Source organism: Coenobita brevimanus, chromosome 24 (genome assembly GCF_032717465.1).
Source record: "Coenobita brevimanus isolate Jiangsu-jjx chromosome 24, ASM3271746v2, whole genome shotgun sequence".
Lineage (NCBI taxonomy): Eukaryota > Metazoa > Arthropoda > Malacostraca > Decapoda > Coenobitidae > Coenobita > Coenobita brevimanus.
The window spans coordinates 54,264,722-54,280,262 of NC_136977.1; the positions used below are offsets into that span (position 1 = coordinate 54,264,722).

The 15,541-nt window shown below is 40.6% G+C and overlaps 1 protein-coding gene and 1 non-coding gene across 2 annotated transcripts in view; both read left to right on the top strand.

Annotated features, from left to right (window-relative positions):
* Positions 1–14,304, top strand: part of RpL23A (ribosomal protein L23A) — a 56,134-nt gene extending 41,830 nt beyond the window's left edge. Inside the window, exons 3-5 of the mRNA XM_080267641.1 lie at positions 324–451; positions 7,533–7,668; positions 14,129–14,304. Of these exons, the coding sequence (XP_080123767.1) occupies positions 324–451; positions 7,533–7,668; positions 14,129–14,254 (390 nt within the window). The 3' untranslated portion in view covers positions 14,255–14,304. The remainder of the gene's footprint in view (positions 1–323; positions 452–7,532; positions 7,669–14,128) is intronic.
* On the top strand, positions 2,945–3,063 carry LOC145393645 (5S ribosomal RNA). The gene has a single exon (XR_013896241.1). It is a non-coding gene; the product is annotated as a 5S ribosomal RNA (ribosomal RNA).
* Positions 14,305–15,541: the final 1,237 nt, after the last annotated feature.

Sequence of the window (15,541 nt, forward strand, 5' to 3'; positions counted from 1 at the left end):
AAGTGAGGTGGAGAGGGAGGGGGAGGCCAAGGATGAGATGGAGTGATGGAGTGGAGACGTATATGAGAGGGGGGGGGGTGAGTTGGGAGCAGGGCAGTGAAATGGCAGGGGACAGGGCAACATGGAGGTGATTTGTTTGTGGCCACCCCATACGGGATTAAAGCATCTGGCAATAGATAGATAGGTAGATAATTCAGCATTTAGTAATGTATTTCTTCTTGAATATTGTTGGTTTGATTTTAGTTTATTTTCATACTTGATTCATATGTCTAGTGCATTTATAACTCCATTTAATTGTATGATTTTTAAAAATCTCTGGACAGCTTGTAAAGGGACCTTATGGCACCAGGGTAAAGAAGGTGAGGACTACAGTACGCTTCCGCCGTCCCAAGACTCTGCAACTGCCTCGTAACCCAAAATACCCACGTCGCTCTGTTCCCCGTAAGACCAGGTAAGAGAAATCACCGTACTGTGCTAGTGATCCTAAGTATAAGGTATTGGTAGAGTGGACTGCATGTAGGTGTGTACTAATTGATGGGAGACTGATATGGCATAAGTTAGGAAGAGAAATGAGACTGAGACCAGTAGGAATATGTGTGACTGGCTTAGGATAATGGAACCCAAGGAAGTTTTTTTCATTTTTTTATGTGAGGATGGAAGTGGGTGTGCTGAGACTATAAAGTCACAGAGAAACTCTGGATGAATCAGGAGTTTATTTCTGTGAATTTGAGGTGGAAGGAGGCATTGTAGACAAGAAAGAAAACAGTTAGGGTATAAATGTGTTGTTTGTTACAGGAAAGGTATGTGGAAGAATTGTCATAGAAAAATTAAGGAATAAGTCAGGTTGCTGGTGAGTGCAAGGGCTTATGGTGTTCAGTAAGTAGTGTGGGTGGGAAGTGTTGAATGCCATTACCAGTTTTTATGATGGGAGTAAAGGCTCTGGAAGCTTAGATGGGCATTTAAATAAGTGGTTAAGATCTGTGTAGAATGAAATGACAGTGTGATGCCTTTATATATGTACATATGTATGTGTGTATGTACAGTATGAGTGTACATACAAAAGCAATAGAGAAAATAAATAAATGAGGAAAAATTCATCTTCCATCCCTTTATCAGTGACTAGCAACAAGGGTTTGTTTACCAAAGCAGACCCAGATGTGCAACTGACAGGAGCATTGCATAGCTCTCTCTCTCTCTCTCTTTTTCTGTGTGTGTGTGTATTTACCTATTTGTAGTATACAGGAATTGAACAATGCTCGTGTTGTCCTGTCTCCAAATCCACATTTATCAAGTCTACCTTTACACACATGAATGTTTTTCTCATGCACCACCTCTTCGTCTAAGTCGTTCCAAATATTTATATATTTACCTAGTATACCTAATTGTGATATACACGGAATGTGCTATGCTCATGGGTTTCCATCGCTGTTTCTCAGTAAGTCAAATTTAGCTTTAAACTCGTTTAAGTTTTTAGACTGGACGATCTCTTTGTCCAGGCTATTCCATAAGTCTATACTTCTGTAAGGAAAGCTATATTTCTTGATATCCTTCAAGCAGCTTGACTTTTTCAATTTCATTCCGTGTCCTCTTGTTGCTCTCTCATCCCATACAAACAGATCTTCTTTGTCAATTTTATCTGCTCCCACCATGGTCCTGAACACTGCAATCATGTCTCCCTTCTTTCTCCTTTCCTCTAAGGAAGGCAAATCCAGCTTTTCCAGCCTCTCTCTGTATGACAGGTCTGTCAGACTGGGGACCATCTTGGTTGCTGTTCTTTGTATTCTCTCAGTCTTGTTTATATCTTTCTTTTTGTGTGGGGACCACACTACCGCTGCATATTCTAACCTGGGGCGAATCATGGCCACTATCAATTTTTCATCATCTCATCCATATAATGAAATGTTACTCTTATGTTAGTCAAGAGTTTATAAGTCTCTCCAACTATCTTGTTAATGTGCTTTTCTGGTTACAAACTATCTTGGACCAGCACTCCCAAATCTTTCTCTTCTCTCATTTTTGTGATTAATTCATTACCCAACAAATAATTCAGTGATGGCCTCCTGGTACTTTTACCTATTTCCAATATTTTACATTTCTATACATTAAATTTCATTTCCCACTTCCGGCTCTAATCGTGTATCCTATCCAAATCCTCCTGCAGCATTTTACAATCCTCCTCAACCTCTACCTTCCTCAAGATCTTTACATCATCAGCAGACAGACTTGCATAACTGTTCAGTCCATCTACCATATAATTTACGTAAATCAGGAACATTACTGGCGCCAACACTGAGCCTTGAGGGACTCCACTTGTTACTTCCCTCCATCCATATATCCTATCCTTTATTACTGTCCTCATTTGTCTGTCTCTCAAAAAGTCTCTCATCCATTCCAGAAGTTTCCCCTTCAGTCCTCCTATATATTCTAGTTTCCACATTAATCTCTTATGAGGTACCTTGTCAAAGGGCTTCTCTAAGTCTAAGTACACACAATCCACCCAACCATCTCTCTCCTGTACCACGTCAATTGCTCTAGAGTAAAAGCTCAGCAAGTTAGAAACACATGACCTTCCACTTCTGAATCCAAACTGACATTCAACCAAAATATTCATCTCTTTTAGATATTTTATTCAGCTGTCTTTCAGGATTCTCTCGCACAATTTTGCGACCATGCTGGTTAGAGACACTGGTCTGTAATTCAGGGGTTCTTCCCTGTTTCCTCCCTTATAAATTGGTACCACATTTGCCATCTTCCATTCATGTGGCACTTTCCCCTCTTCCAGAGAACACACGATTAAACTGTGAATTTTATCCGCCAGTTGTTCTCTGCATTCCTTCAGTACCCAATTAGAAATTCCATCAGGTCCTGGGGCTTTCCTTACATCTTGAGTTTCCAGTAATTTATACACTTCCTGTACCTCCACTTTTATATATTTTATGACCGGTACAACGGCCATGCCACGTTGAGTACACCGCTTCCCGTCCGATCAGCGAAGTTAAGCAACGTTGGGTCTGGTTAGTACTTGGATGGGTGACTGCCTGGGAACACCAGATGCTGTTGGCATCCCTACGTGTCAAGTGGGGTTGGTGGAGGATTAGTGCCCCTCCCTGCAAAACAATTAACTCTAAGCCCTTGACCACCCCGTTTGGGATACATGGCATCTGGCAATGGATGGATGGATGGGACATTTCTAATCACTCCCTCCCCTTTCCATAAACTCGTTTTCATTAGTGGAAACCGATTGGAAACATTTGTTTATTATTTCAGCTTGCGTTGCTGCATCTTTATAGACCTCTTCTTTTACTTTCAGTTTGGTGATTCCTTCCTTTTGTTTCAGTTTGCCATTAACAAATCTATAAAACAGTTTGGGTTCTTCCTTGCATTTGTCTATTATACCTTTTTCAAAATTCCTTTCTTCTTCTCTACGTATTCTTGTGTATTCATTTCTAATTCTTTTATATTCTTCCTTTGTTCTGTTGTTACCTCTCTTTCTCCAATTGTTCCATGCCTTATCTCTCTCTTTTTTTGCTATCATACACCTTCTATTAAACCACTCCTTTTTCCTGTTTTCTTTCCCTCTTACTCTTGGTACAAATTTTTCCACTCCCAAATTATAGAGGTCTAGAAAGATATCCCACTTCCTCTGTATCTCTCTTGTTTCTCTGAATTTTCTCCAATCTGCATTTTCAAAAAAGTTTCTCAATTTTGTAAAATTTGCTTTCCCAAAGTTGTATCTTCCCTGTCTATGAAGCACGTCTCTTGGCTCGACTTTCCCTATTTTCATCTGGAACTCAATGACCACATGATCACTTTTTCCTAAAGAACAGAGATATTTCAATGATTCTGTTACATCGGGTTCTTTGGTAAACAGTAAATCTAACCTTGCTGGTGTGTCCTCACCTCGAAACCATGTCTCTTCTTTGACCCATTGCATCATCACATTATTCATTATTATATTTAATAACATAGTGCCCCACGAATCCTTGCTGCCTCCCGAGTACCATTCCTCCCAGTTCACCTCTTTACAGTTAAAGTCACCCACCAATATTATATTACTGCTAATCTCAGTAATTTTTTGTAAATAGCAAGCCATATCTGACAACATCTCCTGGTATTCGTCATCCTTCCATGCTCTCGTCTTAGAGGGAACATACACTACCACCATATCTCTCTTAACATTCTCTCCAGTTTCTAATTTCATATATATCACTTCAGCCCTGCCTTCTCCCATTTCCACGGTATCTACATTTATGTTATTCTTCACTGCTATCATCACTTCTCCTCCCGTTTTTTTCTTTTCTGTCTTTTCTCCACAGTTTGTATTTACCATCTCCCAAATGAACATCAATATCTTCTCGTAATTTGGTCTCTGCAAAGCACATGATATAAGGTTCATGTTCTCTTAAGAAATCGTTAATTTCGAGCCTTGCTGATATTAAACCATCAACATTAGTATACTGTATATCACCTTCAAATTATTTTTGATGTTTTTTATACCCTCTTCTCTCCTACTCTCCGTCAGTACCACTTCCTCAACTTCTGATCTTCCACAGCCATCCCCCTTAGTTTCCTTCACTTCTATTTCCTTACATACCATTTCCTTACTTTCATATCCATTACTCTCCAAAAAAAAGTATTACATTCTTCCTCTGTCCTCTTATCATTTTTTTCCTTTACTTCTTCCTTCAATGATTTTAAAACTTCTCTTTCATCTTCATTCAAATCTTTTCTTAATATAATATTTTCCATCCCTGCCTCTTTGCTTAATTTCCAAGCCACTTTAAGTATATCATCTACTACACTTTCTGCTGACAACTTGACTCTCATTGGTCTTGTTTCCCCTTTCTTATAAGGCCCTATTCTCCTTACTTCTTCAATTTCTTTTACCCACTTGTCTCCTTCGGGATCAATCTTGCCGAATATTCCTCTTACCAGGTTCGTGTCTTTCTCGAGTCTCACGGATCTAACCTTCTCTTCCTCCTCCCTGTTTCCAAATGTTACCACGCATCTGTTCCTTTCTACAGTTTCTCTCACTATTTTCTCTTTTCAGTATTTTCACTACATTTTCTTCCAGTTTTTTCTTGTTCATTTCTCTTTCTTCCTGGATGATTTCTCTTAAGCTGACCACTTCTTTCTGTTCTTCTTCAACGTGTGCCCACTTTGCCTTATGTTCTTCCAATACGCTGCTCACCTTCTCTGTTTTATTAGTACAGTACTCTCTTCTAGTTTTCTCCTCAATTCAGTATTTTCACGCTTCAAATTTTTTATCTCTTCATTTGCCGTCTCATTAGACTGGATCAGACTCTGTATAGTAATCTCCATATTCTCAGACACATCTTTTAACACTAGATTCTCCACTTTCTTTTCAAGTTCACTAATCCTCATAATCACTGTTTTAACCAGATCCATGACATTATTATTTCTATCAAATCCTGGAAATTCGAGTCCTCCCTCAGTGTTTACATTTTTGGCCATGATTGAGGTTGGTTACAACTTACAGTACCAATACAGCTGTTACCGAAAATACTACAAACATTCATGTATACTCTTGCCAATAAATCTTTACATTTTTGGTAGTCTATATTAACTTACAGTATTTTAAATTGAAAACAAGACCATTGGAGACAGGACAAACATAATTCCTGAAGACTACTTAAGGTTTGCAGCGGTGGCTGAGCCTCGGCCTGGGAGCAGTCAAGACATGTCCGTTCGCTATGGCTGCTTGCTCGTGTGTGTGTGTGTGTGTGCAAGTGGGATGAAATTTTTGCTTAAGCATGGTCCCAGATATGATTCCACTGCAGTTTTTTCCTGAACAAGAGTGATGGTTATGATGTAAGGGAATCATGCCATGCTGAACCCCCACTTTTTTTTTTAAAATACATTAGTTGAACTATGTGATACTTTTCTTTCTTTTGGTAATAGTAATACTCAGTTAAAATAGAATTACATTTGATCACATTCTTGGGTACATAGTATCAGCACTGCTGCACAAGAAATAAAAGGCACTGTGATCTCCAGTTATCACGCATAATTGGTGCCACGCCTAGGACTTTACACAAAGTTGCATGATAACAGAAGCACTCAGTGTTTGTGATTTATCCTAACGGGTACTGGGCACCCCAAATGCTAAGCCAAATTTACCTTTTTACAACAATTTAGACCCACTAAATACATACATTTATGGTAAGTATCAGAAACACACACAAGCATGATTTGGTTTATAGGAAATGGTGAAAAGGGCACTGAGGAAAAAACACATACAGTATAGAGACCTTAGTTGGACTTGAGGTAAGGGGTTCTGAGACAAAAGAATGGTCTGCACTTCCTGGAATTAACTTCTTTAGTAGGACATCATCTTTGAATTCCCCAAGGCCATCAGAAACCACAGATTTTGCATCATTACTGTTGGCAGAAACCAGCTCAGGTGTGTAATAATGAATTTTTTTTTTCCCCAAAAGTGTGGGATAACAGCAAGCCTTGAAAACTTAAACTACTCTAAGTGTGTGATAGCCTGTCCAAGGGATCACTGTAATATCAGCTGTGCACTCTAAGTTTGCTTTTACTATTCATTTTTATCATCTGTCTGTCTATATACCAAGGCTGCTTCCCCCAAAGAAAGGGGGTAGCTAAGACAGGACAACGCACTCCCAGTTTGCTCATCCATACACATATTTATTCGTATCTTAGCCTCAAGGGGAGAAAGGACAGATCCTCACCGCACCACATTACACGAGGGTCAACTGTGCAGTGCAATCAGCGACATCCGCAGCAGGGCCCGACAACAGAGATAGTTTACCTCTACCACATCATAATGGACTCATCCCCTTACTTACACCTGACTTGATCAGCTGATCAGACCAACTGCGGGAGAATATCCCCTGAGGGCTGTGTCGCCAGTTATTCATTCACAATTTTTCTCTTATCATTCCTATCATACACAGCCACTCTTCCTTGCTCTACAAACATCCCTCTCGCATCTAACACTCTCTTCACGCTGTCCATCCATCCTGTTTGTGGTCTTCCTTCCAGCCTTACACCTTTCACATCCGATCCAGTTATCTTTTTCACCAATCGCTCTTCATCCATTCTCCATATGCCCAAACCATATCAAGACTCTCTGCTCAACTCAGTCAGCCATCTCCCTCATAACTCCAGTTCACACTTCATCATTTCTCACTTGATCCATATGCATCACATACACATACTCATCAGACACCTCATCACCATTACATTTCGTCTCATAAATCAGGTACTAAATGAGGAGATGGACCAGGCCCAGCCTACCATTGCAGTTAATATGGTGTTTAAAGTTAGCAGTGCATGATGGACATTTATGGTAGCATCCACCTTTTATATTGTTTTTCCAGCAGACAAAGTGATCAAAGAATGATGGCTCCCATTCACCCTCCACCTCACTGATGCTCTAGCAAAGCTATGATGATCGGCTTGGGCAAATGCAACTATGTGTGTATGGTGGTGGGGGAGGGTGGAGTTGAGTAAATAAAGTAGTAATTAATGAACTGTCACTCCAGGTTGGATGCTTTTAACATCGTCAAGTACCCTCTTACAACTGAGTCTGCTATGAAGAAGATTGAGGATAACAATACCCTTGTCTTCATTGTGGACCGCCTTGCCAACAAATACCATATTAAGAGTGCAGTCAAGAAGGTAAGACACTTAAATATTCACAGTGTTGTGTCAAGAAAAAACTGATAATTGATTATGGTGGTCATTAATGTCCAATCAAAAGTTGCATGTACAGTAGTCATGTTTGACCAAGATACACCCATAAACATTTGTAATACTGTACTTGTTATTGAAAGAAGACTAATCATGCTTGTTTGCATTCACAGTATCATTAGGCCATTTCACCATGTCAAATATATTTTAAAAGTGATAAGTCATAATACAATGAAATCTATGTTAACACATTTGCCTGCCATTTCCAGTTAGTTGGCATTACTGATAAAAGTATAGTTATTTGAGCTGTTGTAATGGGAATGATAATTTACAATAGCGGAACAATGTTTTTACCAGTTTATGTAAAAATTGAAAGTCCACTCACTCAGTGTAGTGCTACTCTCGGGTGTCTGCCCTGTCCTTTCCTCCATCCTTCTTTCCTTTCATCTTCTTCTGTCTTTCTTTCCTTCATTCTTTCCTCGTCCTTCTCCCTATGGGTGACTTTACACTCCCTCTTCTGTCTTTCATTCCTTCATTCTTTCCTCTTCCTTCTGCATATGGGTGACTCTACACTGAGTGACAAGCCAAATGGTTTCCTGTACACCAGGAAACCATTTACTACACTGGGTGGTAACCATTTAACCAAATTTTGGCGCCTGGTGGTTTAGTGGGTAATTATTGTGCTCCAGTCGGATTAAGCCGGTGAAGGTTTATATCCAAGTGGTGGTTGGGGTAATTTATTGCTCACGTAATGCCACTCAGGGATGAGTGAGGTTGGTCACTCTCATCTTAAATGTCAGGACCAACTGCCTAGCCCCGGGCTACTACACTCCTCATGGGGCAATGTAGGAATGGATGATAGATGGATGGATGGATGAAAGTATTCACAAGAGGACAAAATGAATATAAAAGCCAGTTAAATACAGTATAATGAATGTGGTCCAGTTAAATACAGTACAATGAATGTGGTTCATAACCACATACCTCTGTCTTGCCAGCATAATTATCAGCCAGCTTGAGAGCTATTTGATCATGCTCTGATCACCCTTAGTTTTGATGTCCCGAAATCCCCTTCATATAAAAAGGTCATCAGGTTCAGAAATTACAACAATGTTGACCGCCAGTTGATGTGTTTTGAAATTGATCAGTGTTTAAACTCCATCGATTCTTCAAGTCTTTCTTCTGGTGAATTGGTTGATATTTACAACAACGAGCTCAGGTCAATTTTTGACCATTATTGTCCTGAGGCAGTAAAAACAATTACTGTACGTGATTATTCTCCGTGGTATGGTCCATCCATTAATTCTTTCCATAGACAACGTAGAAGGGCAGAACGTGAGTGGTGCTTGCAGCGGACCGAAGTAACTCGTTTGCGTTATGTTTTTGCGAGAAGAGCAGTCGTTTACACCGTAAAAGCCCAAAAGGCTAGGTTTTATCAAAATAAAGTTGATTCATGTGGTGGTGATCAAGAAAAACTGTCTGCAGTTGTGAACAATTTGGTTAGTCGGAGGAATGTAATTGTTAAACCAACTTCTGTATCTGATGCCCAATTGGCTTCTGATTTTGCTTCATTTTTTACAAGTAAGATATTTCGCATAAGAAGTGATTTAGACAGCAGTTCTCCTAGTGAAGCGTACTCAGTTGACTTCCAGCCACGGTGCACTGGGGATCATTTGCTTTCAACATTTCATCTGTTGGATGTAAACAAAGTCAAATGTTACATCAGAGAACTTAATAAAACATTTTGCTCACTCGATCCATGTAACATGTCACAACTGCCTGATGTGTATGAGCATGCTGCAGACTTTATCTGCAACATAATAAATAGATGCTTCTTAGAAAGTAATTTTGTGCAGTCTGAGAAACGTGCTTTGCTTAGGCCCCTAATTAAGAAACCTGGCCTTGATGTCGAGAGCATGACAAATTATTGTCCCGTCTCTAACCTGTCTTTTTTATCCAAGATTATTGAGCGGGCCATACTCGATCAACTCTTACCACTACTGGAACACAACAGAGTTGTTCCTGTTGTTCAGTCAGCATACAGAAAATACCATTCAACTGAAACTGCACTAACAAGGATTCAGAGTGACTTGGTGGCAAACACTTGTAGTGGGATGTCCTCTCTCCTAGTTCTGTTGGATCTGTCTGCAGCTTTTGATACAGTAGATCATAAACTATTGTTGGATGATCTGTATTTTTATGGCATTCGTGATAGTGCCCTTTTGCTCCTTAAGTCGTATCTGTTGGACAGATCTCAGAGAGTGGTTGTTGATTACGCTAGCTCTGATTCTGCTCCTCTTCTATTTGGGGTCCCTCAAGGATCAGTTTTGGGTCCAATTCTATTTACTATCTACACAAGTAGTTTATTGTCCCTACTTGATGCTCATGATGTGCCCTATCATTTTTATGCTGATGACACCCAGCTCTATGTTAAGATGTCAGATATCAACGATACAAATACAAAGTTTGAATCTCTAATGTCTGATATTAAGATTTGGATGGCTAAGAGGAAACTTAAGCTGAATGATGGTAAAACTGAGATCATCATCATCAGAGGAAACAGAAGGGGTGATGACACTGACAATGCCCTGGCTTTGAACATTGGTGTGTCACAGCTGCATCCAGTCAGTTCTGTTCGAAATCTGGGTGTTTATTTTAATTCTAAGTTAAATTACAAAGAACATTAATCAGGTTGTAAGAGGGTGTAACTTGCATATCGGAAATCTGTACTCTGTGAGAAAATTCCTGAACAGACGGTGCCTCTTACCATTGGTCCATGCAGTGGTCTTGTCTCGTGTTGATTATTGTAATTCACTGTGGGTTGGTCTTCCAAATAATATACTAACAAAAGTTCAGTCTGTGTTGAACAGGGCGGCACGGCTTATCTTTGGTCTCCCCCCGAGAACCTCAACTACCCCGTTTCTGATTCATTGGTTACCAGTAAAGGCTAGAATTGAATTTAAACTGTGTCTTATTACATTCAAGGTTCTTAAGTTTGGTGAACCGAAGTATCTTGCTGAATTGTTAAAACTCCCATCGACATGCCCAGGTGTGATGTTACGCAGTGAAGATGATTCCTTGCGTCTTGATGAGCCAGGACCCATTCACCAGTCATCTTTCTCTGATCGTTCTTTTGCATATAGAGCCCCTAGATTATATAACAGATTGCCATTGTCCATAAGACAACTCTCTACTGTTGAATCCTTTAAGAGACAGCTGAAAGCCTTTCTTTTTTCAAAATTCTGTGACCTGGAGAGAGGTACTATGACAGATGATTATAGGGTTTAATTATTGCCACTTTCATGTATATATGATGTAGCTTGTATTATGTACAAGAAATGTCACAATTTTTGTAATTGTAAAAATAATGTATGTGTGTCGAGCGCTAGTGAATTCCCAAAGGGAAGAACTGGTGCTTTTGAGAAACAAAAGGCCAGATTATTATTATTATTATAATTATTATGTTCATTCAAGGTCTTTTCACATGAAATTCAGCTCAGTCACAAGTTAAAATCTACTTTAGATCAGACTGGTATATCCTGGCCCAGTTTTGACACTGTAGATCCCTCAAGGTGCTTCACACCCATTGTGGCCCAGTTATGACAGGTTCATCAAGGTGCTTCACACCCATGCTTACCCAGTTATGACAGGTTCATCAAGGTACCTTACTTCACACATATTCTGGCCCAGTTAGGACTTTATAGGTTCATCTTGTTGCTTCGCACCCATTCTCGCCCAGTTATGACAGGTTCATCAAGATGCTTCACACCCATTCTGGCCCAGTTAGGATATTGTCAGTTCATCTGGGTGCTTCATACTCATTCAGGCCCAGTTATGACATTTTAGGTTGATCTAGGTCAGTCGTTCTTAACCTCCAGGTCGCCAGGCCATATTGAGTGGGTCATCTAGGATCTGCTGTGATTTTCTGAACATTCCTTTGTAGTCCACCAGTGACTGCTCCAAGGATCTGCAGTGCCCCCAGTGTACTGTGGTTCAAATTACAATTTACTGGAGAGTTGTTGTTCGCCTTAGTCACCTTGACAGATAAACTAATTATGTATTTTAACCAATAGAATAACTTCATTTGTATCATTGGTTGTTTACCCCTGACGGAATGGATTCACCTTTTGATATTAGGATATCTAATTGTGACCGAAATCAGTATATTGTTATATGTGATGACTTCTAAGCCAAGCTAAGACGTAAAGAAACCACAGGTTTATGTCTTAATATTTGGGACAAGATGTGTGTGCTTGAGCTTAAACAGTATACAGTACTGTCAAGTCTCATTATATGTTTGTTGCAATAATACACTACAACAGTAAACTAAAAGTTAGACTCTTTGGAATAATGGAGGGGGGGGGGGTTAGAACAATAATTGGGATTGTTCCCTACAGGAATCTTGTGCGGACTTGGTGATGCATGTAAGCCAACGGTTAAGGCAGCGTCACACTGGGACAAAAGTGGCTAACATGCGAGCCAAGTACTTAAACGTACTCACATTTTCCATTTTTTCACCATCCAATCTCACTGTGCATTCATTGACTTCACCTTTCTCAGGGACCATCACTTTGCTCTTCCCTACATTCACCTTTAGATTCCGTTTCTTACACACACTCCCAAACTCATCCACCAAAGTGAATGTAGGGAAGAGTAAAGTGATGGTTTTTGATAGAGGGGAAGTCAGTGAATGTACAGTGAGGTTGGATGGTGAGGAAATGGAAAATGTGAGTACGTTTAAGTACTTGGGGAGTGTGATGAGTAAGGATGGAAGTTTAGGGGGTGAAGTGCTTGAAAGGGTACAACAAGGAAGAAAGGTTGCTGGTTCCTTGAAAGCAGTGATAAGAAACAGGGAAGTGAGCATGGAAGTGAAAAAGTTACTACATGACAGTATTGTGATACCAACTCTAACTTATGGAAGTGAAGCTTGGACGTTGTTGGAAGGACACAAGTCAAGAGTGAGAGCAGTGGAAGTGAGTCATTTACGAGGAGCCAGTGGAGTCACATGGAGAGACAGGCTGACAAATGAGGATATAAAGGAGCATTGTGGTGTGGATGTGGATGTGATAGGAAGTGTTAGGAGGGACACACTGAGGTGGTTTGGCCATGTGGAGAGGATGGAGGGTGAGAGACTAATGAGGAGAGTGTATCTCACGTGAGTGAGGTGGAGGGGAGGAGAGGGAGGGGGAGGCTGAGGATGAGATGGAGGGATGGCGTGGAGAGGTATATGAGAGAGGGGGGTGTGAGTTGGGAGCAGGGCAGTGAAATGGCTGGGGACAGGGTGACGTGGAGGCGATTTGTTTGTGGCCACCCCGTACATGATTAAGGCATCTGGCAGTAGATGGATAGATGCACAGAAAGTATATCTCGGCAAAATATGCATGATGCTGGATAAGCGATTTTTCACAAAGAAAAACATTGAGTTCCCAGAACCTGACTCCCCTATTTTACATGGAAATATATGTCTCATTTTAGCACAAAATCCAACACAACCTATGTCACGCTATATGGAGACCCACTTTATTGTACTTGAGTGGCATCGGTCGTTGCTCAAGTTGAGTGACTCCACCCACAGCTGCGTTAAAGCCATTCTTGACAGCATTTATGAGTGGGAATCAGTTTCATTTAAGTGCTGATAAAAAGTGCACGTAACAATACAGTAATGTATTAACTGAGAGCAGACTGTAAGTGGTTATGATGAAGTGAAGGATGGAAGAGGAAGATAAAGGATGGAAATTGGTGTGTGAAGTATGTACAGAGAAGTTTAGGACAGGTTTTGCTACACATCCGTAATGAGTGAGGCAGGGAATGTGTAGATAGTATTACTTGTGAAGATATTTGAACAGTGTGTGAAGGATTGTATCCCATTTCACTGGGCATTCCCCCCCACCACCACCACCACCACCACCACCACCACCACCAGATTCTACTTAATCCCATCATTTTACTTGGGTAAAAGGATTGGAATGATACATAACTAATGTATTGACTTAATGCTATTACTCAGTTTGTGAGGGCTATTCATCCTAGAAGGTCTTTAATGCAGACCTTGACATAGTTAACAGTGGCCAGTTTATAATCAGAGGCTGTGATCAGTTTTACCTATAACTTCTGTAATCCACACCCAACACAGACTTATGGGAGAAAGAAAATGGTTTTAGTCATTGTTGAAATTTAAATTGGCGCCTGGTGGTTTAGTGAGTAATTACGGCACTCCAGTTGGATTGAGCTGGTGAAGGTTTCTATCCAAAGGGTGGTTGGGGTATATTGCTCACATAATGCCACTCAGGGATGAGTGAGGCTGGTCACTCTCATCTTAAATGTCAGGACCAACTTGCTAGCCCCGGGCTCCTATGCTCCTCATGGAGCGATGTAGGATTGAATGATGATGCTGATGAAATTTAAATTAACATCTTTAAAAGCTTACTTAAATTTTCTCTCTTCGTAGCTGTATGAAATCGATGCTGCCAGGGTCAACACTCTCCACAGACCTGATGGACTGAAGAAGGCATATGTTAAGTTGGCTCCAGACTATGATGCCCTTGATGTCGCCAACAAGATTGGAATAATCTAAACACTGTTGCAGTGGAAAGGTTTATTAAATAAAAAAAAAGATATATAAATTTCTGACTTTTACAGTTTCTTATTGGTGTCCTAACTATTCATCACATGGGAAAAAAAAATAAAAGTAACTCCACTACATAAAGAAAACAATTGGAACAGAGTTGTTTTACAAGGCTCATTCGGGGGATTTATTTATTAATATGTATGGCTGGTGGTGGTACAGTCAAAGCAGAGGGAGTGTAGCCCATGTGCAGTTTGCCACTTGGGTGTGGGAAATAAGCAATTTTGTCAGTGTTTGTGATAAGTTAGTGTATAAGATACGTAGTGGTATTTGAAATCGATTGTGAAATAAATTTTTGTGGGTGCAGTGTACTGGGAAGAGCATATAAAGATTTAGAGGTATGAAAGGATTCATCTTATTGGAGAGTCTCTGGAGCGTGTGGAGTTTCCTTATTTGAGGGCATGCTAGTGCTGAATGTGGGTAGGATAAGGAGTAATTGGAGGAAGTTTAGGGGGCTGTTGCCTCTCGTAAAACTGTGAGTGCTCTCCCTGCATGCTAAGGGCTCTTTGTATGCAGCATGTGTTAGGAGTGTAATACTGTATGGTAAGAACCGTAAGCAGTAAAGTAAGAGGATATCCGTAGGCTCAAACGTGCGTATATGACTGATTAAATGGATGTGTGAGGCGGTTCGTGGAGTGAGGAGGAGATGCAAGGGTGTGCAAGGGACAGCATGGTGGAATGATGAGGTGAAACGAGCTGTGGAACAAAAGAAGCAGGCATATAGTGAATGGTTAGCGAGTAGAGGTAGGGGAGAAGATGAGAGAGAGAAGAGAGAGGTATATGTGGGCAGGAGAAGGGAGGTTAAGAGACTGGTGAAGGAGAGTAAAAAGAAAGTGGATGAAGAGTTTGGGAGGAATCTGAGTGTGAAATGGAGGGAGAGTAAGAAATTGTTTTGGAAGGAGGTAAAGAAAGTAAGGCAGTGTGAAAGGGGAAATAGTAGGGGAGTGAAAGATAGGAATGATAGATTGTTGGTGGAGAAGAGAGAGAAACTGAGGAGATGGAAGGAGCACTTTGAGGATTTGTTGAGTGTAGAGAGTGAGAGCAGTGCGAGTATAAGTGGTTGGGGAATGGCTGGAAGAAGAAGAGATGAGAGGAGGGAGGAAGAGATCAGTAGGGCGGAAGTAGTGGAAGCGATGAAGAATATTAAGTTGGGAAAGGCCCCAGGAATTGATGGAGTGTGTGGTGAAATGCTTAGGTATGGGGGTGAGATTGTTGTGGAGTGGATATGGAAGTTGT